The 22,393-nt window shown below is 41.5% G+C and overlaps 1 protein-coding gene across 1 annotated transcript in view; it reads left to right on the forward strand.

Annotated features, from left to right (window-relative positions):
* Positions 1–22,393, forward strand: part of KIF13B (kinesin family member 13B) — a 159,595-nt gene that overhangs the window by 118,299 nt on the left and 18,903 nt on the right. Inside the window, 12 exon segments of the mRNA XM_014947668.1 lie at positions 2,361–2,390; positions 4,275–4,374; positions 4,564–4,690; positions 6,292–6,347; positions 7,631–7,755; positions 8,888–9,064; positions 11,386–11,478; positions 12,438–12,590; positions 13,387–13,464; positions 14,093–14,146; positions 15,009–15,029; positions 22,239–22,356. Coding sequence (XP_014803154.1) covers positions 2,361–2,390; positions 4,275–4,374; positions 4,564–4,690; positions 6,292–6,347; positions 7,631–7,755; positions 8,888–9,064; positions 11,386–11,478; positions 12,438–12,590; positions 13,387–13,464; positions 14,093–14,146; positions 15,009–15,029; positions 22,239–22,356 — 1,132 coding nt within the window.

Consider the following 22,393-nt stretch of genomic DNA (forward strand, 5'->3'; position numbering starts at 1 on the left):
CAATGTGCTTCTGCTCCCCTTTTTTGCTTAATCAGTATTGTTTATCCCTTTGTGAAGTCTGAAGCAGTTGGGGTTTTTGGCGTATCCTGACCTCAGCAATCCCTTGCCCCTCCTGTGTCAGGAGCACAGAAAGGGGAATTTTTTCCACCTTTGCAGAGATGGCACTTTTCAGCCACATCCCAGGTGGATTATTGCTTTTATTGCCCGTTATGCTTCTGATAATGACTGTGCCTGTGGGGTTTCTAGCTGCCCTTCCATCACAGCAGCTCCCCATACCCCCATCCTATAGAGCAAGTAAACTCTTGTTTCTCTCCTAAATGGAGAGTTCCTTAAGAGTTCCTTAAGAGACCCTTCTCTCCTGACACAGAATGATTGATTCTTGCAAATTTTACTTGAAAGCTATTGCACACCCACAACACGTCCCTTTTAGTCTGTTCCATAAGGGGATGACCAGTCCCAGGTGAGCGTTTAGTTTTTCTCACCCTGTCTCTTCCCCATAAATTTTCCTTGAAAGCTATTGCACACCCACAACACATCCCTTTTAGTCTGTTCCATAAGGGGGTGACCAGTCCCAGGTGTTTAGTTTTTCTCACCCTGTCTCTTCCCCAGGGAATTTCTCACCCCTTGACCAGTTTGAACCATATCTGACAGTCCCAAAATCCAGCGTTCTGTCAAGGGAGAAAGACTTAAGCTCCGCTTGAGAGAGAGACTAGTGAGTTGTGTCTGACACTGGTAACCCACGTGGGAAAGGGCTATTGAAAACCATGTTTTATTAGTCCTTACAATAGCCTTCTGACTTGAACACCTGGATTTTTAGTCCCCTTATTAGCATTTCTCTCTCTCTCAAGTAAATCACTGTCTGTGGAATGTGGACGATTTTCTAAAGACGTTGAACAAAGAAAATGCCTTTTCTATATGGCTTTTTAATTTTAGCTTAGCTCAGTTTTTTTGCTTTCATTACTAAGGTACGAAAGTAGACTCCAGTGGCTTGTTATTACTTAAATAGATGAGTAATTACTCAGTGAGGGTTGGAACCCTCATTGCTTTTCTGTTCACCGTGAGGGAGAGGCAGTTCTGCCTGGGCTCGCTGCAGGTGGCTCTGCTTGTGATGTGTGTCAAGAGCAAAAGGTGGTGTCTCCCATCAGAAAATAATGCCCAGGAGCCAGCAATGTGCCCCTGTGGCCAAGAAGGCCAATGGCATCCTGGGGGGCATGAGGAAGAGCGTGGCCAGGAGGGAGTGGGTGGTGGAGGGAGGTCATCCTGCCCCTCTGCTCTGCCCTGGGGAGGCCCCAGCTGGAGCACTGGGACCAGTTCTGGGCTCCCCAGATCCAGAAGGACAGGGAACTGCTGGAGAGGGGACAGCAGAGGGCTACAGAGATGATGAGGGGCCTGGAGGATCTCCTTTATGAGGAGAGGCTGAGGGACTTGGGTCTTTTTAGTCTGGAGAAGAGAAGGCTGAGGGGGGATCTGATCAACATCTAAAAATAATTAGAAGGTGGGTGTCAAGAGGATGGGCCCAGTCTTTTTTCAGTGGTACCCAGTGACAGGACAAGAGGGAACGAGCACAAACTTGAGCATAAGAAATTCCATCTCAACATGAGAAGGAACTTCTTTCCTGTGAGGGTGGCAGAGCCCTGGAAGAGGCTGCCCAGGGAGGTGGTGGAGTCTCCTCTGGAGACATTCAAACCCCGCCTGGACACGTTCCTGTGCAACCTGCTCTGGGTGGACCTGCTCTGGCAGGGGGTTGGAGGAGATGATCTCCAGAGGTCCCTTCCAACCCCATATCATCCTGTGATTCTGTGATAGGAATCAAAATGTCAAAGGTCTGCATTGCAACTCCTGGTGTGGGAGACAGAGTTACTTTAATTCCCTGACTATTGGCTTAGTTGTTTATGATTTTTTTCCTCTAAATGCAACCTTACCTCGAATCCTCTATGCCAGACTTTGATTTTTTTTCAGTGTTTGCTGTAACATTTATACTTACCTCTTACAGATAAAACAGCATATTGTTCTTTGCTGTCCAGGATCAAAAGTTTCAAGTTGTTTCGCTGTAACTCATGTCTGTCTTAGGGCAATTTAAGTATTGCTCTTCCTTCCAATTATGAAGATTTCTAATAGCTATATTTCTGTGAAATTTTTCCATCATAATTTTTGGATTGTTCTAGTTTGTATCTAGATGAGCTGAGAGCAGCAAATATTGGGGATATTAGTGTGTTATAATTCTATAATGATGCCTTTGCTAAGCTCAGACTTTTATGTAACACTCCTAATATTGCTTAAAATAGCTACACCTTTTGCATTCAGTGTTCTTCCTGCTATCAACAAAATTTAATGACGTGGTTTTGCTTGTTTTGGCCTAGGAAGAAGAAGACGAAATGGACAGTTACCAGGTAAAAAAATTGAATTGTCTCTTTTTACAAGCTCAGACATTTTCAGATTGAAACATATTAGAGGAGGAACAGCACATTATCTTTGCTGTGCTAGTTGGGTACATAGAAAGCCTGTCTTCTGAAGAGTCTAAAAGCTTAAGAATTGCATAGATTGTTATGCAATACAGTAAATTAGGGAGGTGGAAGGGAAAGAACAAGATGCCTTAATGTGTTTTCTCAAAACAAGATCCAATTGGGTTTTTGTCTGTGGTGTTTTGAGGGAAGGAGTGAGTCTTCCTTCTTGACCAACTATGGCTAGATGGAGATTGTCCTCATTAGGAGCAAGAGCTGAAGATACAGTCAAAATACTTGATGCTGTTCCATATTGTGAATGTGCTGTGTGTGTGAGAGCAGGAATACGCTGCGTAGTGATCAACCCCTGGGCAAGCAAGGGGGGGTTCTGTTCCCAGAGCCCTAAGACAAAGTGTGACAGTGATAAAATCACTGAAATCAGCACACTATTTTTAGTATGGTTTTTTAATATGTTTTAGTATGTATTTTTGTATGTAACATCACAGTAACGTGAGCCTCAAAGGGGAACTGATGCAGTACAATATCAGTGATTTTTTTTTTTCAGTCTTCTTCCGAATAACTTTAACAAAAGCACATCATCATCATTATAGATCTCAACTTTGTATGAGGGAAGCAACCAGAGATGTAGGTTTAATGCTCTCTGGCAGATTCCAGCACACTTGTCCAGGGTCTGCAGGTCAGCAATGCAACCGTAGTTTATTGTCTTGCATCCACCCATTTTTCTTGATAAAGTATTTGTTACAGTTTTATGTGGAATGAATCTGAACTGCCCATGCCATAAAAGAGGCTTGCCTGAAGGCATCCCAGAGCTGATAGCTCATCTTTGTGGCACCCAACATGCTGCATGTAGAGTATTATTCATCATTTCTGAGCATTTCTACACCACAGACAAATGGTGTAGAATGTTCTTAAGGATACTGAGGTGGTTTTTTTTTGAAGGACATGAGCACTTAAGAAAAAATATTTTTAAAAGACTCGGTTGCAAATGCCAATACTGGGGACAATGGCATGATGTGGGACAGGGATGGGTCCCTAATAGGAGGCTGCTAAACACTGCGTGAGTGATGGGTAAGGGCTGGGCTTTACACCTCTGCCACAAGGTAGTGGTTAGTGAGATTTAGGCTAGTTGGGGGCAAAGAAGAGGTATAAAGTGAAGTTTGTTCAGCTGGGTGGTACAGAATAACAGCTAGAGAAAGAGATGCCTCAGGCTGGCAAACAAAAGTGCTTCAAATAAGACGCAAAAAGGTAAGGGATTGGACCTGTGAAGAAAGCCAAAGAGAACTAGGGTTGTTTTGCCTCGAGAAGAAAAGGCTCAGGTGGGATCTTGTCAATGTATGTAAATGGGAAGGGGCAAAGAAGACAGAGCCAGGCTTTTCTCAGTGGTATCCAGTGAACGGACATGAGTCTCCACATAAGAAATGGTTTTTTGGTTTTGTTTTGTTTTTTATACCATGGTGGTGGTCAAACACTGGAACATGTTGCCCAGAGAGGTTGTAAAGTTTCCATCCTTGGAAATATTCAAATCCCACCTGGACATAGTCCCGAGCAAGCTATGGTTGAGCCCGCTTTGGGCACAGAGCAGGATTGGACTAGACAATCTCCAACCTCAGCTCTTCTGTGTTTCTGTTGAAGTTGTCTTGTGCAAAGGAAAATAGAGAAGAGCTAAGTGATTCGTTGGAGGTCTCCTCTCTCTGTCTCATCTGCTTCTTGGGTACAGGATGAGCGGAAGGGTTGAGGAAATGTGTAAGCCACAAATAGGAAGCCTTGGCTTTCCTGGATCGATATTTACCATGACCGCTTTCCTCTTTACAGGACAGGGATTTGGAGAGGCTCCGTCGGAAGTGGCTGTGTGCCTTAACAAAGCGTCAGGAGTATCTTGATCAGCAATTGCAAAAACTCGTTGGGAAGCCTGGTAAGCAAAATACTATTAAAGGTAACAATAGTGATGGCTTGAGGGAGACACGTTTCTTCTTTGTGTGCTGAATTTCTGAGCAGAGTGGGTGTTATTCCGTTATGGATGGTATGAGATTGTCGACACGTTGATGAAGGCCCTGAGTAGGAAATGCTCTCTGTTGTCCTGACTGCCATCCTGCTTCCCCAGATAAAACAGAAGACGATGCAGATCGGGAGGCTCAGCTTTTAGAGATGAGGCTGACGCTCACTGAAGAAAGAAACGCTGTGATGGTTCCTTCTGCTGGCAGCGGCATCCCTGGAGCTCCAGCCGAGTGGTATGAACATACGTTGCCATACGCAAGAACGGATGTAAAAATGATGCATGGCCCCTTCCTGCCTTGGGTGGTTGCCATGTTTTGCTTTCCTTAATCTTCCCTCCGTACACTCTATGAGCAAAGTTGTTAAAATTAGGCCTCTCGCTAAAATTATTTTATTAGGCTGTGTATCTGAAATCCAGAAATGCTATTTAGTAAACGATACTAGTATTGATCAGAGTGTAATTATGACCTTCTGAAAAAACGGAATCAATATTTATTACCACTGCACTTACCATTTAAAAAAATTAGCTAATATGTTAATTACCCAGTTCATTCGCTTAAAAGGCTGCTCCGTCATAATAAAACTGCATCTACAGGAGAATTTTGTTGCACTCCTGGTTTGAGTGCAAAGTCTCTTTAGTCAGCAAGTGTTCCGTGTAATTTTCTAAACATTAAAAATAGTAAACTACACTGGACTGAGACTGCCATCCTGTAGCAGCTCCAAGGAAGAACTGCAGATAAGGAAGCAGAGTTTGTTTCACTTCAAACCTCTTGTCTTCAGTTGCTTTCAACTTTCTGAATATTTTTTTTTCTGAGCAAACCTCTAACAGTATTTATCAATGGAATTGAGCGTGGTGGAGTTTTACGCTGAAGTTTGTTAAAGCCAGTACTTCTGAAACATAAAAATGGCAAATGCTTGTTGGAAACTAGTCAACTTTCACGTCAAAGTGTTTGACTAGATGATCTCAAAGGTCCCGTCCAACCTAGACAATTCTATGACTAGGTTTGAAACCAGGGGAGCTGCAGGAAACTTGGTTGAGGAAGAATCTGTTTTGAACACATTTGCACCAGAGGAAATGTTTAGTGTGATTCAGGCACCTTATACAGGACATAAGACTCCAGCCTGCTTTGGGTCACCATGAAGTTCATCAAGTCCAAGTTTGTCGTAAGGTGGCCACAGCCCTTTTTTACAGCTACAATTGCAACGAGGAGTCTTGAAGTCTTTTGTGCTTGATGCTATATCTTTAGTACCTTATTAACATTGTCTAGCTTGGAAGTGTTGGGCTGCAGAATAATTCATTTTAAAACCAAAACCCACCTATGTTACTCCTTCTTCCATGATATGAAAGATGCCTTAAATGGCAGCTTTGACTCTTAAATATGTGTGTTTTGTAAGAAAGAATAATAACTTGTGTAGTGTGGCAGCATCAACGTTAGTTTAAAAACTTTGACACTGGATTTTCCGACTCTCCCTCTGCTGTCTTCACCACCATCACTAATGCAGAGGGGTTTGCATTTAATAAATGTGTGTGTCGGAGTAAATAAACTTAATTTTGCTATTAGCAATTTAGAGGGAGAAAACATTTCGGAATGTAGAGGTCAAAGAATATAATAATTTCAAGAGAGCTGGTATAAAAGAAATACTCAATTTAGTTGAGTCTCTCAGAATCTGCAACAGTAAATTAAAATAAAGCTGTTTGCCAAGGTTATCAATGGTCTGGCTTAAAAATTGCAGTTGTACTGAATGTAATGTACTGCAGGCTTGTATCATAAGGTACGTGTGCTGGGTAAATCTGCCTTAGTTTAAATGCTGCCATTGTCCCTGTCTTGCATTTTAGGACTCCTGTGCCTGGTATGGAAACGCACATTCCTGTGATTTTCCTTGACTTGAATGGTAAGTGGTTCTTAAAATGACAGAGCACTTGGAAACAAACTTGGTACAACCAATGACATTATGGAATTTAAGCAAGCTAATCAAATGAAGATATGCCTGCGACGGCAGGTAGATTAATTTGAGAGTGCACATTTTTCACCGAAACATATTGTTTAACGTTTCAAAACACACAGCGTTATATATGGAAGGGGCCATATGTTTTATTAATCCCATAAATAAATCCCATAATTAAAATAAGTAAAAATAAAAATAAGGAAAATAGAAGTAGTGAAATGAGTACACCTAAGGGAGCAAACCGCAAAAGCCACTGTAAAGAAAAAATTCTTGTTGGGAATGGTTCCTTTCAGAGGTCTCACAAGGATGTAGCACTGATTTATATTCTCTAATTTCTTTCCTGATGACTTAGAAGAAAATGTGAAGTCTTGTCTGAGGGGCCAGCCCAGCCTAAACTGTGACACACCTGTAACCACAAAAACCTGGCACGATAAGCTAGAGTTAGTTTTACTGAGCGTGACCATGTGTGCTTCTTTAAGCAATGCATGTTTCAGTACATCCAAATACAAGATCCAAATCCAACAATGTATTTTGTCAGATGCTTCTACCAAAGCTGGGAAATTGCAGCCCAAGAAAAAGGCAACCCCCAAATAGTTCAGGGAGCCAACATTGCCAATTTAGTTGAATAAATCCTTGTTAAGATGTTTAAAAGAGGGTTAATACTTGAGTTAGAAGCATCAGGTGAGGGTGGTTGCGTTCTGCCCGCTCTGAGGAGGTCTCTGCTGCAATGCTGTTCACATTTAGGGTTTGTTCATCTCAAAAAGTGCATTGATACATCAAATGGCTTCAGAGAGGAGCTAGTTAATGACTTGTTCATGGTGAGGGACTCCAGCCAGAACAGGTCGAGCTTCTTCCCAAAAACCAGATTAAGGGTTTGTTTAATCGTGATCTGAAAGTACTGTATTTTTACTGGCTCAACCAGCAGCTTATCTTTATTTTTTTAAAAAATAGAGCACCCAACTAATGCCAAATGAGCAGTGTCCTCAGTAAAATTGAGCAGCAGAGCTGAAAATATGGGCAAAGAGGGGACGTTCCCACACAATAGGGGTCTTTATAAAGGCGCGTTTGAATCTTTGTCCCCAAATCTTTGTGAGCACTTTCTGTAAAGAAAAGGGATTCTAGAGTGTAAGTAGCCAAGCCGGGAAGTTACTGATGAAAATGTGAATTTGTGACATGCCGGATGTTTTGCTTTGAGTCTCCTCACCTTCTGCATTCCCTTTTGTTTCTAGCTGATGACTTCAGTTCCCAAGATAACCTCGACGATGCAGAAGCGGGTGGGTGGGACGCTACTCTGGTGGCAGAAGAGGAGGAGGAATTCTTTGAACTGCAGATTGTGAAGCATCACGATACTGAGGTAAGCAGAGATGGAGCCCAGTGTATTTCATTTAGGAGTCTTTTAATTGTTCTCCTTCCATAATCAGATGTGAAAATAATGCATCAAAGACAGCATACAAAGGATATGCTTGTTTCTTATATGACTGACTTTGTGTTTTCAAGGAATATTTGCTCGGACTATAACCATAATTTGAAAAATAGCAAAACTCAAGGGTCTTCCTTCATCTACATCCAGGTCTTACAAAAGCTGGAGATTCTGAGTTCATGTTTAAGAAAACAAAACAAGATCCCTGAGCAAATTAGGGTATGAAAACCCTCAGCTGAAAAACCAAACAATCTTAATTTTTGCTATGGTTAACATATTTACCTCTGCATTGGGACATTCATTATACTCCATTTAGCCACACAGCTCATCCTTTAACAACTTGACAATTGTTGGCTTATAATTTTTGCTATTAGATTGCGAATCTCTGATTTATTTTTTTTTACCTTAAAATTTTGCTCCCTACTCTGAAACATTTCTTTTTATCTTTTTAGAGGAGCTTTATTCCGGATGGGTTTGGTAGGGGTTTTTGTTCCATTTTGTTTTGAAAGTCTGAAAAGCTGTCTACCAAACCGTTTTTCTTATGGCTTGAAGATAAACCATATAAATCTGCAGTAATACTTGCATTTTAACATTCAAGGAGATAAATTCCAGCTTTTGCTGTATTGCTAGAAATGTTTCACTAAAGTTATTTCTCAAATACAGATGGGAGAGTTTATGTGGTGTGATGGAAGATTTTCACTGCAATCTCTGTTGCTCTCTGGTTTATCTTAATAAATTAGGCCAAATGGTCCTGTAGTTGTGCATATTTTATAACTTATTTGCAATGATCCTGGGTATTCAAAGATCTTTTTTTCAAGAGGAAACGTTCCAGAGTTCGAGCAAGTTGGCATTTTTAATCCCAGCGTCTTCATTTGGCAAACTAATCTTGATTTTTAAATGGCCTCTTCTGAAGTGCAGGAATTTTTCCTCATAGGGAATGAAACGGGGAAGCTGACTCTCAAAATTTATGTATTATGTATTTTTGTTAATTATGCTTAATTAATTGCAGTTAATTATACACCTAATTATGCTTATTAGAGGATACATTTTTTTTTTTCCTTTGCAGGTGAAAGCAGAAGCCTCATGGGATTCCACAGTCCACGACTGTATCCAGCTCAGTAAAGGAACGGCAGCGGATGAAAGAGTTTACCTCATCGTGAGAGCCACCGTCCAGCTCAGCCACCCCGCCGAAATGCAGCTGGTGTTACGCAAGCGCATTTGTGTCAACGTGTATGGCCGACAGGTACAGCTTCTACAGTCCTTCACCCTGTCACTTCTGCGCCCTGTTTATCACTGCTGGCAGAGGGGAAGGCTGGGGTTTGTGCAGTATGAACTAGAGGACTCCTGCTTTCTTGTAGCTCTACCTTCCTCTCTGCCGAACAAGGCCAAGCGCAAGGCCTTGCACCTGGGTGGGGGCAATTCCAACCACAAACCCAGGTTGGGGAGATAATGGATGGGGAGCAGCCCTGAGGAGAAGGACTTGGGGGTGTTGGTGGGTGAGAAGCTCAACAGGAGCCAGCAATGTGGGCTGTCAGCCCAGCAAGCCCCCCACCCCCTGGGCTGCATCCCCAGCAGCGTGGCCAGCAGGGCCGGGGGGGATTCTGCCCCTCTGCTCCCCTCTGGGGAGACCCCCCCAGTGCTGCCTCCAGCTCTGGGGCCACCAACAGCAGAAGGACATGGAGCTGTTGGAGCAGGACCAGAGGAGGCCCCGAGCCCCTCTGCTGGGAGGGGGGGCTGAGAGAGTTGGGGGGGTCAGCCTGGAGAAGAGAAGGATCTGGGGAGACCTTGGAGCCCCTTCCAGTCCCTCAAGGGGCTCCAGGAAAGCTGGGGAGGGACTCTGGATCAGGGAGGGGAGCCCCTAGGAGGAGGTGGAATGGTTTTCAACTGCAAGAGGGGAGATGGAGCTGAGCTGTGGGGAAGAACTTGTTTGGTGGGAGGGTGGTGAGAGCCTGGTCCAGGTTGCCCCGAGAAGCTGTGGCTGCCCCATCATTGGAGGGGTTCAAGGGCAGGTTGGAGGGGGCTTGGAGCAACCTGGTGTGGTGGGAGGTGTCCCTGCCCAGGGCAGGGGGTTGGGACTAGATGATCTTTAAGGACCCTTCCAAACCAAACCATTCTATGATTCTATCAATGGCATATCGAGACTTTAAGCTGCCAAGTAATTTTTGTAGTATCTTACACATTGTGGATAATACAGGTTTTTTTTAAAGGTTCAGTGACATCTCTGAGAGATTTAGTATTATTGGTATGAACTACTACGTGCTTTATCCCCAATCACTGGAAAAAGCAGAAAGAGTTAACTTCTCATGAGCCTGAAGTTGATTTTTTACGAAAACTGCATCAGAAGAAACTTGTGTGTTTCCCTACTCCTGTAGTATGTTCACACATTACTGCTAACCATTTCTGTTTATGCATCCACATATTTAGAAATAAATTAGCAATAGTTGGAGCAGAGGTTCACTTGTTTAATTTATCAAAGTTAATCATTCTTACTTAGTCTTTTATGTTTTCCAGTTGGCTTGTGCTCTTACGGTAGTGTGTAGGGGAGAGCAGGATGTTTGATAAATGGAAAGCAGAAGGTTGTCATTTCACCTGCAGCACCCAGTTCTGAAAAAATATTTAATTCTTGAGAAAGACGGTGAGGAAGAGTTTGTTCAGCCTTGCCTGAGAATCCAGCTTCCCCTGGCAGTGATAATGACAAAGCAGAAAGCCTGAATTGTTATTCTGTTTGCACGTCTGTAGTTAAAATCTGAAGCAGGAGCAGGAGAGGTGTGGTCACACCCAGAAACCCTGTAGGCAACTCTAAACCACGTTTAGTGCTAGGAACAGAAGAGTTACAGTTTTTGGTGCTTCCATCAGGCAAAAGCTTTTTCTCGGAGAGGGAAAGTGAATTTTTTGTCACATAGAATGGAAGAGTGTATTCAATAGATAAATTAAACATGCCAATAATTACCATTGTGTTAACTCCTCATCAATTCTGTTTCCTACGGATTTAGTCAATGATGTTTTTTGCTTTTATTCGACACGGAATCTTTGGCTTTCTTGCTAGGCTTCTGAAAATCCTCGTCAATAACCTTTCCCGGGTGTTCGTCTCAGCAGCATCTTTGAATGACTCATCTCTGCATTAATTCAACAGTCCAGTTCTTAACCCTGCAAGGCGCCAAGTCAGCATAAACAATGACCATGCCCCCTTAAATCATTCTTCATAACGATCTCTTTGGTCAAGAATTTAATGCCTGTACTTGTCAATATTCAAGACAAGTCACCTAGGGGGCTCTCAAAAAAAAACCCCACAACCCCACCTCTAGAACTAGCAAATGCTTTGTGTGCTGGTTAAGCGGTCACCTTGCAGTCAAGTTAATCCCTTCTCTGTATCTAAAATACAAACAAGCAAATTACTTGTCTCCAAATTAAAATCTTTGACTCTTACATATTTATTGCCTGGTTGTTTCGGTTTAGACTTCTTTCACTGTAAACTGTATTTACTTCAGTTGAAATGTGTTAAACCATGTTTTCCTTAAAGCAAGAAATATTTTCCTTTTTTTTTTTTTTTTTGCCTCCCCACAGGGTTTTGCACAGAGTTTCCTCCGAAGAATGTCTCAGAGAAGTTCTATTCCTGGCTGTGGTATCACTTTTGAGATAGTCTCAAATATTCCAGAGGTGAGTAAGCAATCAGAGTATCTCAAATGGGCTCGGAGCCTCTAACTTTCCTGATTTTCCCCTTATTTTGAGATTGCTAGCTCTTGCCCCTGCAAGCATAAACTATGGTTCTTATAAAAGATTAAGCATATTCCTTTACATGCTGTGACTTCGCAGCAACCTGTGTCTTATCAGTGTCACTGTGCATTTTGTTGAGTGAGCATCTATTTGCTCAGGTCCTTGAAGAAACATTTTAAAGAGAGAGAGAAAAAGGGGAGTAAAGATGGGTAGGTGAAGTGCCTAAAGTAGGGAGCCTGAGAATATGTAAAAAATAACAAATAGGCATTTTCTGAGTAATGTCTTTATGCAACTCTTGATTCCTGAGCATGTTCCCAGTTAGATGCTAATCCTTTCCTCCCAAACAGATGCTCTATCAGAGCACTTGTAAAAACATTAACACATGAAGAGCCAAAAGTCTGATTGCTGCCTGACTGTCTTTTATGTTCTGCTGCATTTAGCACGCTGCGTTGAAACCTTTCAAGCGATGCTCTTGGTTTTTTTTTCTTGCAAATCACTTGAAATTTTATTTTCCCCACAGGACAGGTAACACCCCAAATGTGTTTGAGCGCTTTTTAATTACAAAATACCTGAATGCAACCCTTTTTGCTAATTCATGGCAGTGTCTCACTGTAGACTCTCAAAACCAAAATAGCAATAACCACGTATATGGGTTATGAGATGGGATGTCTGTGATGGTGGTAGGAGCACCCATGCAGTTGGCATGTAACAAATTCTTTCAGTGTAATGAGGCTTATATTTAGAGATCTCCAACAAGATATCTGAATCTGCCTCTGATCTTGGGGGAAAACAATGTTGAATCTCTCCTGCGTGTTTTAAAAATGTTTTCTCTTCAGGACTGATGTGGGGGATTTTTCTTTTATTTTAAAATGATGTTATTTCTTTTCCTTTCCTCTTCCTAGGATGCTCAAGGAGCTGAAGAGCGGGAGGCACTGGCCAGAATGGCAGCAAACGTTGAAGATGCAGCTTCAGCTGACTCAGAAGCCTATATTGAGAAGTACTTGCGGAGCGTGCTGGCCGTGGAGAACATCCTCACCTTGGATCGTCTGCGCCAGGTCTGGTTTTAAGGCTGTAGCAGAGAATTTGCTCACTGAGAACAGCGTAGGGCAATGCAAATGTTCTCAGAAGTGCACACAATGGTAAACAGACCAAAAACACTACTTTGGGGTGTACCTCATGAGATGTTTGGTTAGTTTTTAAGACTGTCTGTTGCTAATTATGGTTCAGAACAAGTAGTTGGTGTGGCATTAGCCTTTGCTTTCTGAAGCTTTGGCTTTAGTAATCGTTTCCAAGATTGCTAGTAAAATTCTTGCCATTTTGTCCATGTTTTACCTTGAAGTAACCAAACCCATCAATAAATAAAGCATTGATTTGGTTAACATTAAATACTGTAACGTGATATGTTTACCAGGAAAAATAAAGGAGAGAAAAAACATTTCTTGAAGATTATTCTTCTGGATATAAATTATGCAAGCACAAAAGGAAGTTATGCAAAACAAGCTAGAGTATGTGCCTGCCCACTATAAATTAACGGTGAAGTGTGATGCACTCTAAGTATTGAAAGCAAGTTCCCTGTCATGTATAATTAGTTTAAAGGATTAAAATAGGAGCTCGGCTAGGAAAGGGGTCTATGCATCTGTAACAGTCAGCTCCTAGGATCGGAACTAGTTGTAACAGTCAGCAAAATACTAGATGTTGAAGTTTAGAATAGACTTTACAGACAGGAGCCTGTGCAATAAGGCTGTTTAGAAACATTTTTCTTGCATAGACAAACCTATCCTGGGATGATTGGAGCTTAGATTCTTGAAAAACATGCGTTTTTAATTTGTTTTGCTTCTCCATGGTTGGCAGGACGTTGCTGTAAAAGAGCAGGTAATGGGAAAAGGAAAACTCTGCCGCAGGAGCCTGAGCTCTCCCAACGTGAATCGGGTGAGTATCCCTGCTGGCATCTGCAGAGCGTTGAGGGCAGCAGGTCCTGTCTGGTCCCTGTGATGCCAGAGTCATGGAGCATAGCAATAAATTTCCTTCTGTTTGACCCTTCTGTTTGTCACTGCTATTTGGGAGCGTGTAAATCGCGAAGAGGAGACAAAATCCGCACATATTAACGCTTTCATCATACAGGCTTGAAAGCATCCCCATAAATCCAGGATGTTTGAAAAAGCAACGTAAAAAGAACTTCTGCCTATTTTTTTTCTGAACGCTGGACATTTTTTCATTTATCTATAAGCTGAAGATTTTTTTTGCTTTTAGCAGATTTGAAAGCAAGTTACTTAAAAGTATTTACTGAACTTTAACTTTGTAACAGTGCCGTGCATAAGAAAGATGAGACTTCTGTTGTCCAAAATATGGAGAGAAATCCTTTGATAGAACTGGTAATCATACTTGTCAAATTCTGGCTCTTCCAGGTCAATAGTCAGGATTTCACCTTTCATCTCTTGGATTTCAGAGATGCTTCTTTTCCGTTCTTTTCATCCTTCCTTGTGTTTGTCAAGAGGCATATGTATCAGTTGTTGAAGTTTTTGTTCAGAAATAATTGTGCTTGTCTTAACTATTTCAGCTTTCCGCAAGCCGCCAAGATTTATCTCTTCCCTATAACCTGAGCAGTAACCGGGTAAGTATCTGAGGGTCTCCTGGGAGATCTTCTGTAGAGAAAAGGTCACTACACTATACCAGTTACAGGGGCAGGAGTGGGAAATACCCCTAAAGGATGAGGTACCTCATTCTTTGTGTGCCCTCATATCCTCGGGACTGTTCCTAGGATATTCTGGCTTTGGATGTGCTGCACTAGACCTCTCTGGGAGACTTCCCAGGCCTTCATCAGTTGTCCAGCTTCAAAGTCCTTCCAAAGCTTTCACCCGGGTGGATCTAAACCTTCTGGGTGAAGGACAAATTTGTGTTCATATGTAAGTTCATATATATATATATATAAAAGGTCCACCTCTAGGACAGAATAGAGAGATGTGAATAGAGTCTCTGACCTTCAGAGGGAAACCAGCAGTTTTAAGCTTGTGGTGGGTGACAATTCAGCCCATTACACTCCTTAAAAACAACGGTATAGATCAAAAGTATTTCTTTAAAAAGTGAAAGATTAAATTTAAACTTATTTTCCAAATCCTAGATAAACTGAAGGGTCTTCTGCTGATAGATATTCTGCCCAGCGAGCGTGTAGTCATTTTGAAAGGAAGAATCTAGTGGTGACAAGGCATTTTAATGCATAATGCAGTTGCACAGAATAATAGAATTTTGATGTAGTGCCCTAGCATTGGTTGCTAAATCTGCTACATCTGATCCATGTAGAGAATGCTAAAATACGTGCAGGTGATAAAGTGCTTATAGCAACTTCTATTTGGAGAGAACTGTGGGATGTTTCAACATTGTAGGTTTTTAAAGTGAAAATCGAAGACCAGAGTTCTTAATGATTTCTGTTTTTCTCCTCCCTTCCCCTCAATGATTTCTCTCATTGCATGTTTCAGAGTCCAAAGGTCCCAGCAGAGGTAATGCATTAGGTCCACCTAATGAGTGGGATAATAATTTTATCTCACTATAAAGTTTATTTTGTTCACTGGAACGCTTTTACTTCCTGCTTTGAAGATGCTGCTGGTGGTGTCTCATTTGCATAGCGCACAGCAAATGTGTTTTTCCATTGAAAAGCCTGTCATTAATGCAGTGTGAAACTGGTACAAATGAGAGAAGTTTCTCCTCCTTGGGTGCAGCTTACGGTTTGTTACAGAGCTATAGCTATTTAGTGCCATTTCTCACAGTTCTTTGGAGAGGGTGAAGTTATTTGTGGAGTTATTTCAGAAATGGCCCCATCTTAGCTTCAAAAAAAAAAGAAAAAGATAGACATGAAAGGAAGCAAATATGTGCCAGTCATACGTACTTTAGCTTGAAGATAACATTGAGGATTTCTTCCAAATCTTTCTTAGTCTTTATGGCTTCTGATAGTCCAGTGTTAACAATCCTTGATTTCTCTGAAGGAATGATTTTAAATTAATACTTGGGCCAATGGAAAACATGTTTATCCTTAGTGTCATTATTAACACTTCTGGAGGAATGATCTGTTTGTCCCCTTAGTTGTACCAAGCTTGGGTGAACTGGAGTTAACTGGTAGTGGTTTGCATGGGGTTTGGCAGCTCTTGCCCGTGGCTGATGTAGCTGCTGATGACCATTTATTTACTGCTGTGACATGGAGCTGAGATTGCGTCGCTTCCCTCCTCGCTTCCAGCCTGCTTCATTTCAAGGCACTTGTTCCTCAGGACGTGGCGGGGTGCAAACTCCCCTCTTAGAATTTTCTGATTTTTAAATGGATCTCTGGTTCAATTTCCATAGGGAGATGAACAAAACGTTAAACAAATTCTTAGATAGCACACAGACACCATAAAGCACACTGTTCATACCAGTCCTGTTGTTCCTATAGCACACAGACATCATAAAGCACACTGTTCATACCAGTCCTGTTTCAGCATCAAGGTCTGAGAAGGCTTGACAGGTGGAGTTTCAACTAAGTTAGATGGCTTTTTCACTAAATTTCTTGGCTTGATAGGCAGAGTTTCAGCTAAGTTAGATGGCTTTTTCACTAAATTTCTCTGCAAGTGACAAAGAAGTCTTCTCCAGCAGTCATAAATCGTTGATTTACCAGGAATTTGGTTTTGTTTACAGTCTTCTCCAGCAGTCATAAATCCTTGATTTACCAGGAATTTGGTTTTGTTTACAAGTGACTATAGTAAGTGAAATCAAGTGGTTTGTTATATCATAAGAAACATGGGTCACAGGATGGTAATGGCTTCCTGAACTGGGTGGAGAACTGCTCACATATTTTAATATCAGTGGAAGCCCTCAACACATTTCACAGCTTCCTGAACTGTGTGGAGAACTGCTCTGCCAAGCCTGCAGATAATATCAGTGGAAGCCCTCAACACATTTCAGAATATTCCTCTCTTTTTATTCCATTACTTCATTTTTCTCTCTGATTTTAACATTATTATTCCCTGCATTCCTGCTGTCTTTACCGTGGAAGGGCTTTTGAGTCTCACTCCTCTCCATAGAGCTCCATTCACACTGGTAAAATCAGGAATGTGGACTCTGCTTCATTCTTCAGGACTGTGAACAGCCAGGACTAATCCCCCTGTAAACAATAAAATTAAACAACTTAGAATAAGAAGGAAAGATGGTGTTGGTGCAACTAAACAGGCAGATCAGAAGTTTCCAGAATTAGGACCTGGGTTCATCTTGCAGCCATAGTTGAATCTTTGTTACTACAAACACAAATGGGTGGTCACACCCCCATGAAGAACTAGAAGAGCAAGCCCTTCTCCAGGACTGGAGGAGAGGTGTGAGTTTGGCACATTTTTGAAAAAAACATTAAAGAATATCTCTGTAGTGACACCCCAGAGAGCTTCCAAAGAGCAGGATGACTCTCACACTGAGATATGCGTTCATGTGAAATATTTAAGTCACCATTGGGATTTTTTTTTAAATAATAGCTCATAAGATTAAGCTACCTAACTGGCTGAGAAGGCAAGGAGATGCCTTCTAAATTTACTTCAGAAGACAGTCTTACGAATGTTTCATAGTAGGTTAAGAAGACTGCATTTCATCTCACCTCTAAGTTATATCTGCTTGGTTTAAATGAGAAAAAGCCAATTTTTACTCCTGCTATCACTACAGTTATGGTTACAGGAGAGTAAGATGAATTTTATTTCATCTTGCACATCGGCACGTGTCAGGGGATGCAGGAGTGGAGTCTGTGGTGATACAAGACATGGAGTTGTTTTTTTACATTCCAGGGTGCTTGCATTGGAAGTTTAAAAATTCAATTGACTTAAACTGGGTGAATCAGATGCACAAAGAATGGGAGGCCCCTCTGACTTGTTTTACATGTGGTCTTCAGATGATAATCACATACTGATGAAAAATGTCATGAGTTGTTCTTAAAATACTTCTGCAGAATGGCCGTTCTGACTTTGATATCCTTCCTTTCCCAAAGGTCCAGTAGTTTGTAGCTCAAAAGCCTTGTATCCAAAAGCCAAGAAAGACAAGATTGTGCCACTTAACTTTCAGGTTTTACTGGAAACTGGGGTTTTTTCACCAAATCCATACCAAGTAGATCAATTTAAATAATGTCGCTGTTCATGAGAACAAGTGCCTTTTGTCCCAGCTGTATGCTTATATTTAAGTGCTACACGTCACCTTTTCCTAAGCCTTTTCTGAACTGCTAAAATAACAAAACACAAGAACTGTTCATTTCTCTTACCCAGTGGCAGCATTTTAATGGTCTGTCAACCTCAAGAAAAGAATTGTTGTCAGGTAAAGCCTACAGATGACTTAGGTAGTGATCACCCATATTTGCTCTAAAGATTTTGTGTATGTTGCTGCTGACCTGAAATAAATTCCCTGGTGTTTTTCATGGAGGATGCGTGAAAGAAGGGAAGGCAGAGGAGAAGAAGGAGAAGGTATTATAGAAATAAAAGACTTTATCAAGGCTCTGTATCAAAATACATGAAGGGAGATGCATTCTTCCGGTGGCTATTTTTGATTTGTTAAATTAAGTCACTTGACCTCTGTTTGGTCACTTGGCAGAGACCAAATATATTCATGAAATGATGGCTCCTCTGGGCGAATGATTTACAAGCTTCCTTCCTTTCTCTCACCACCCTTCTTGATAGAGGAAGGATTCACAGCATTTAAATAATACCAGTTGCTTAGACTTAATGTTTAAATGTTTCAGTTAGTGAATGCAGAAAACAATCATGTGAGAGTGCTATAGAACATGCGTATGTGAAACTTGGGAACTTCATCAAGTTAATATAGTTAATAATTCTTACACTTTTTTTTATCTTTGTGAGAATGAGATGGGTTATCTTTCAATCCAGTTTAGTAAAATCAATCATTCATGAACTACCTTTTGCCTCTGCAGATTCTTCACACCACTGTTGACCATTTTAGGTGCCTTCAGTATTTTCTTTTGCAAATGTTTCTCCACTTCTTGCCTTGTTTTACCTACTTTTTAATGGTTTGCTGACATCTCAGAATTAAGGCTCACGTTACTCCTAACAAATGTGAGGTTCAGTCTAAGATGACGATCTTCCCACTCCCTCCAAAGAAAGTGTTATTTAAAAACCCAACAGGCCTTAGGTATATCCTCTTCTCAAGTTCCTAAAATTCCTGTTTTCAGGACCTGCATTTTATTTGGCCCTACAAATCCTCTTCTCAAGTTCCTAGAATTCCTGTTTTCAGGACCTGCATTTTATTTAACCAGGCAAAATGTAGAACTTTATGTTAAAATTATGTAGAAAATCTACTCATCTGTAATATTAAGGCTGAAGCAAAATTTACTAAAGATCCTAAGAAAAATGTTTTTCCTAGGGAAAAAGTCACTAAATCTTGCCATTCTGTCTGTACAAAATGAATATTCTGAAAGTGTTTTGTTCTCTTACCTACTCTGATTTTTTTAGTCATTCGCCAAACAGATCTAGAAAGTAATATGCTTGCCTGAAATTATTTCTGTTGAGATGGTCAACACAGGGCACTTCTGACTCAACAAATGGTGATTCAGAAAATGATTCAGTGGCTCCTTACCTGCATTGAGTCAGTGTTCTAGTAAGCTGGAAAACTTTCCTGTAATAGTCTTTCTGTTTCTTACGTCTCTGTGGTCTCCAGAAGCACTTAGACATGGCCTATAGATAGAAAATTACTAAGACGTCACCCTTGTCCATTTGTCTTTAGTAAGTGGATCATTATCCACAGATCCAAAAGCAACACTAAGCTTTGTTACGTCCTCCAAAAAAAGAAGCCTTCAGGTGCTTTGCACTCTTCCATAATTCTTTTTCTTAACCTAATGCCGACATCTACCAGGCTGATTGCAGACCAGAACAGAAGGCAACAAAACCAAACAGTATTTCAAGATTCCTTGAGTCTTGTGACAACTTCCCACCAAATAGTCTTCCATTTATTTATCTTTTAAAACGCCTTTGGCGCCACTGAGCTGGTGCACCCCAAAAGTACTGAATTGCGCTGAGATATTTTCCCCACCTGAAGACAGTATAAACTGCTTTCTCATGTTTTGACTCTTCTCCTGCAAGCTGAAGTGTCTGAAGCAGTATTTTGAATGGATATAAGAGCATAAGGCCACCCGAACGAAACCTGCGCTCACAGAAACTCAAGACAGCAGAAGCCTGAATGAGAGTTCCTGAGGAGTGGAATAGGGAAGGACCGTTACATAGAAGCATTTTGTGGAAAGAATTTTCCAGACATAGGCATGACTTTTTGATGTAAGACATAAATGAGTCGCAGGTCAAAGATAATGCTTAAGTTGAGGGCTTAAGGTATGGGTAGAGCAGCTCTGTCATCCATGCTGATAGAGCAGGAAGCTTTCAAGAAGGGCTTAAACACCAAAGTCCTCAAAAATACAAGACTAAACAAAGCCCTGGTATTACTGCTGGTCCCAGCCTGGATTGCATCAGTTTTGACATGCAGGATGGCTGTCTCCAGTCAACTCAGACATCCATTAGTCTTTCGGTATCCCGAATGGTACTTCACAGGAACAGCCCTTGTTGTCTCTGCATCTAGTAATGAGGATTTTAGCTAGTAGAGGTCTGAAGGCGGGTGCTGCTCTGCAAAAATGCAAGTTACTTGCTATTCAAAGCAGGAGAGCTACTATGGGACTAACTTATAGATCCAAACAGAAACGATTTTTGCTCTGGGCTGCTCAGTATGACCTTCAACCCATTGAAGAAATCTATTCCTCCTATCCTGGCTTATTTATTATTTGTGAAACATTCATGACTTCAAGTTACAGTTAAGATTAGTTTAGCTGCCTGTCATTTTTCAGTTCAAGGTCGGATTATTTCCTTGCATCCAACAGCGTGAATCTTCTTGAAAAGGTGCGTTTCCCCTTCTTCCTCTAGGAAAAAATACATAAAACTTGTGGTCTGGGATATAGCAGACATCCCTTGTGACTCCTTTCTAGTATGTTTGTTGTATTGTCTTTTTGTGAAAATAGTTCTGTTATGTCTTTTAAAAGGACAAGGAAGATTAAGATAAAGATGCAATACATTCCAGACAAGTGCAGATGTTGTACCAACCAAAGCATAACTCTTCACCAGAAATGGGATTAGACTTCAATTTCTATCGGTTTGGCTGCACCATCCTCTCTTTGCAACCGCTGTTTCTGGAAGGGTGAAACTTTGCGAGCTTGTGGTCCTGAGGGCACTCTGCTACCGGAGTAGGACAACACTTTTCTACAAGACGCTGAGACTTCTTGTAGCATTTGAGACCCAGCTCTCTAAACAGATATCAAATTGCCATAATATCTCCTATAAATTAAGTAAATTAGCACCATATAGCTTTATTAAAGCCTACTTTTTAGCAGTGTGAAGGAACAGCTTTGACAGGCATCATGAGTGTGCCCATATCAGAAGTTTGCAGGACAACCACGTGGGTTTCGGTGCCACCTTTTTGGCGCTGCATGCTTAACGTGGTGCTTGGTTTGGTGAAGCAACACACTCTCTTGTATCCCTTTACAGGACAACCACGTGGGTTTCGGTGCCATCTTTTTGGCACTCAGTTTGGTGAAGCAACACACTCTCTTGTATCCACACAAAACTTTCGGCAGAGAGACCCTCTGGCTGGTCACTTGCTGTAATCATTGCAGGCAAATCCGTAAAAGATTTTACATATCAAGATGATAGAGTTAGGAAAAAACCAATTTGACCACGTGGATTCTTGACAGTCATGCACTGGTGGGAAATACAAGCTTGGAGGTTCTCTCCATTAGCCAAGGGACTTTGCCATCAAGCAAGTTTCTGGCTTTTCAGCTGAGATGAAAGTTGGAAAACCAGAGTGGACCTTCATAAAAGTGAGAGAAATCACACTCCACATGTTGAATGTTGTGTATCTCCCTTGGTATCCATGTGAAAACCCAACTAGAGAATCTGGGGGCCTTGGGAAGGCAGATGGCCTACGACCTTCTTGGTTGCTGTTTCTTCCTACCTCATCTACAGTACACAGACTCTTGCAGATCTGAAAATCATCATGTCTCATCTTCACTAACTGTGCCAAAACTCTAACCTATCTTTACTTAATCTTTTTCTTGGCTCCTGGTCTTGTCGTGTATTCCATCTCTCTCTTTTCCAGTGCTACAGTTGCTTCCTCTTGACCTGATCCATCATCCATTCTCTGACCCCAGGTACCAATGTCCAGCCTTGAGGTCTAAGATCCTGTCCTCACCCCTTCTCTCTGACACACTCTGTATCCTGATTTGTGATTGAATTGCCTTAAGATCTCCTCTATCATTGTGATCACTGTATCACTCCTAAGATCACTTGTGACTGCTTCCTGAGCAGATATGTGAAATATTTGGGAATTTTGGGGTAGACAGTACTATTTTATTTTCACCTGACTGTAACTTTTCACCTGGTTGTATCTTCCAAAAACACAGCTGTGCAATTGAGTGAAATACTACAGCTTTAAGGTCTATACGTAGACTTTTTATGTGCCTTGATGCTGATGGGAGCTGAGGGTGCTTATCTTTGCAGGACTGGGTCTCTCAACTAAAAGTGCTTCTGGGGAAGGGTCTTTCCTCAGTTCTGTGCATTCTGAACTTTGCAAAGGGGCTGTGTGGGCTGGCGTGGTGTGTAAGGTTTGCTGTACTCTTGCTGGTGGGCCTAACTTTGAAAAATACAACTTTTTTTTTATTTCCCTAGGGCCGATGGGAGAGTCAGCAAGATGTATCCCAAGGTGTCACAAATTCCAGTAGAGGCATCAGTCCATCTCGTACCTCTCTGCCAGGCTCTGGGCAGCAAAACCACTCTCCTGATACAGGTAAGAGCTTTCCTAAAGCTAAGACCAGTTAAATAAG

Source organism: Calidris pugnax, unplaced genomic scaffold, assembly GCF_001431845.1.
Source record: "Calidris pugnax isolate Ruff unplaced genomic scaffold, ASM143184v1 scaffold154, whole genome shotgun sequence".
Lineage (NCBI taxonomy): Eukaryota > Metazoa > Chordata > Aves > Charadriiformes > Scolopacidae > Calidris > Calidris pugnax.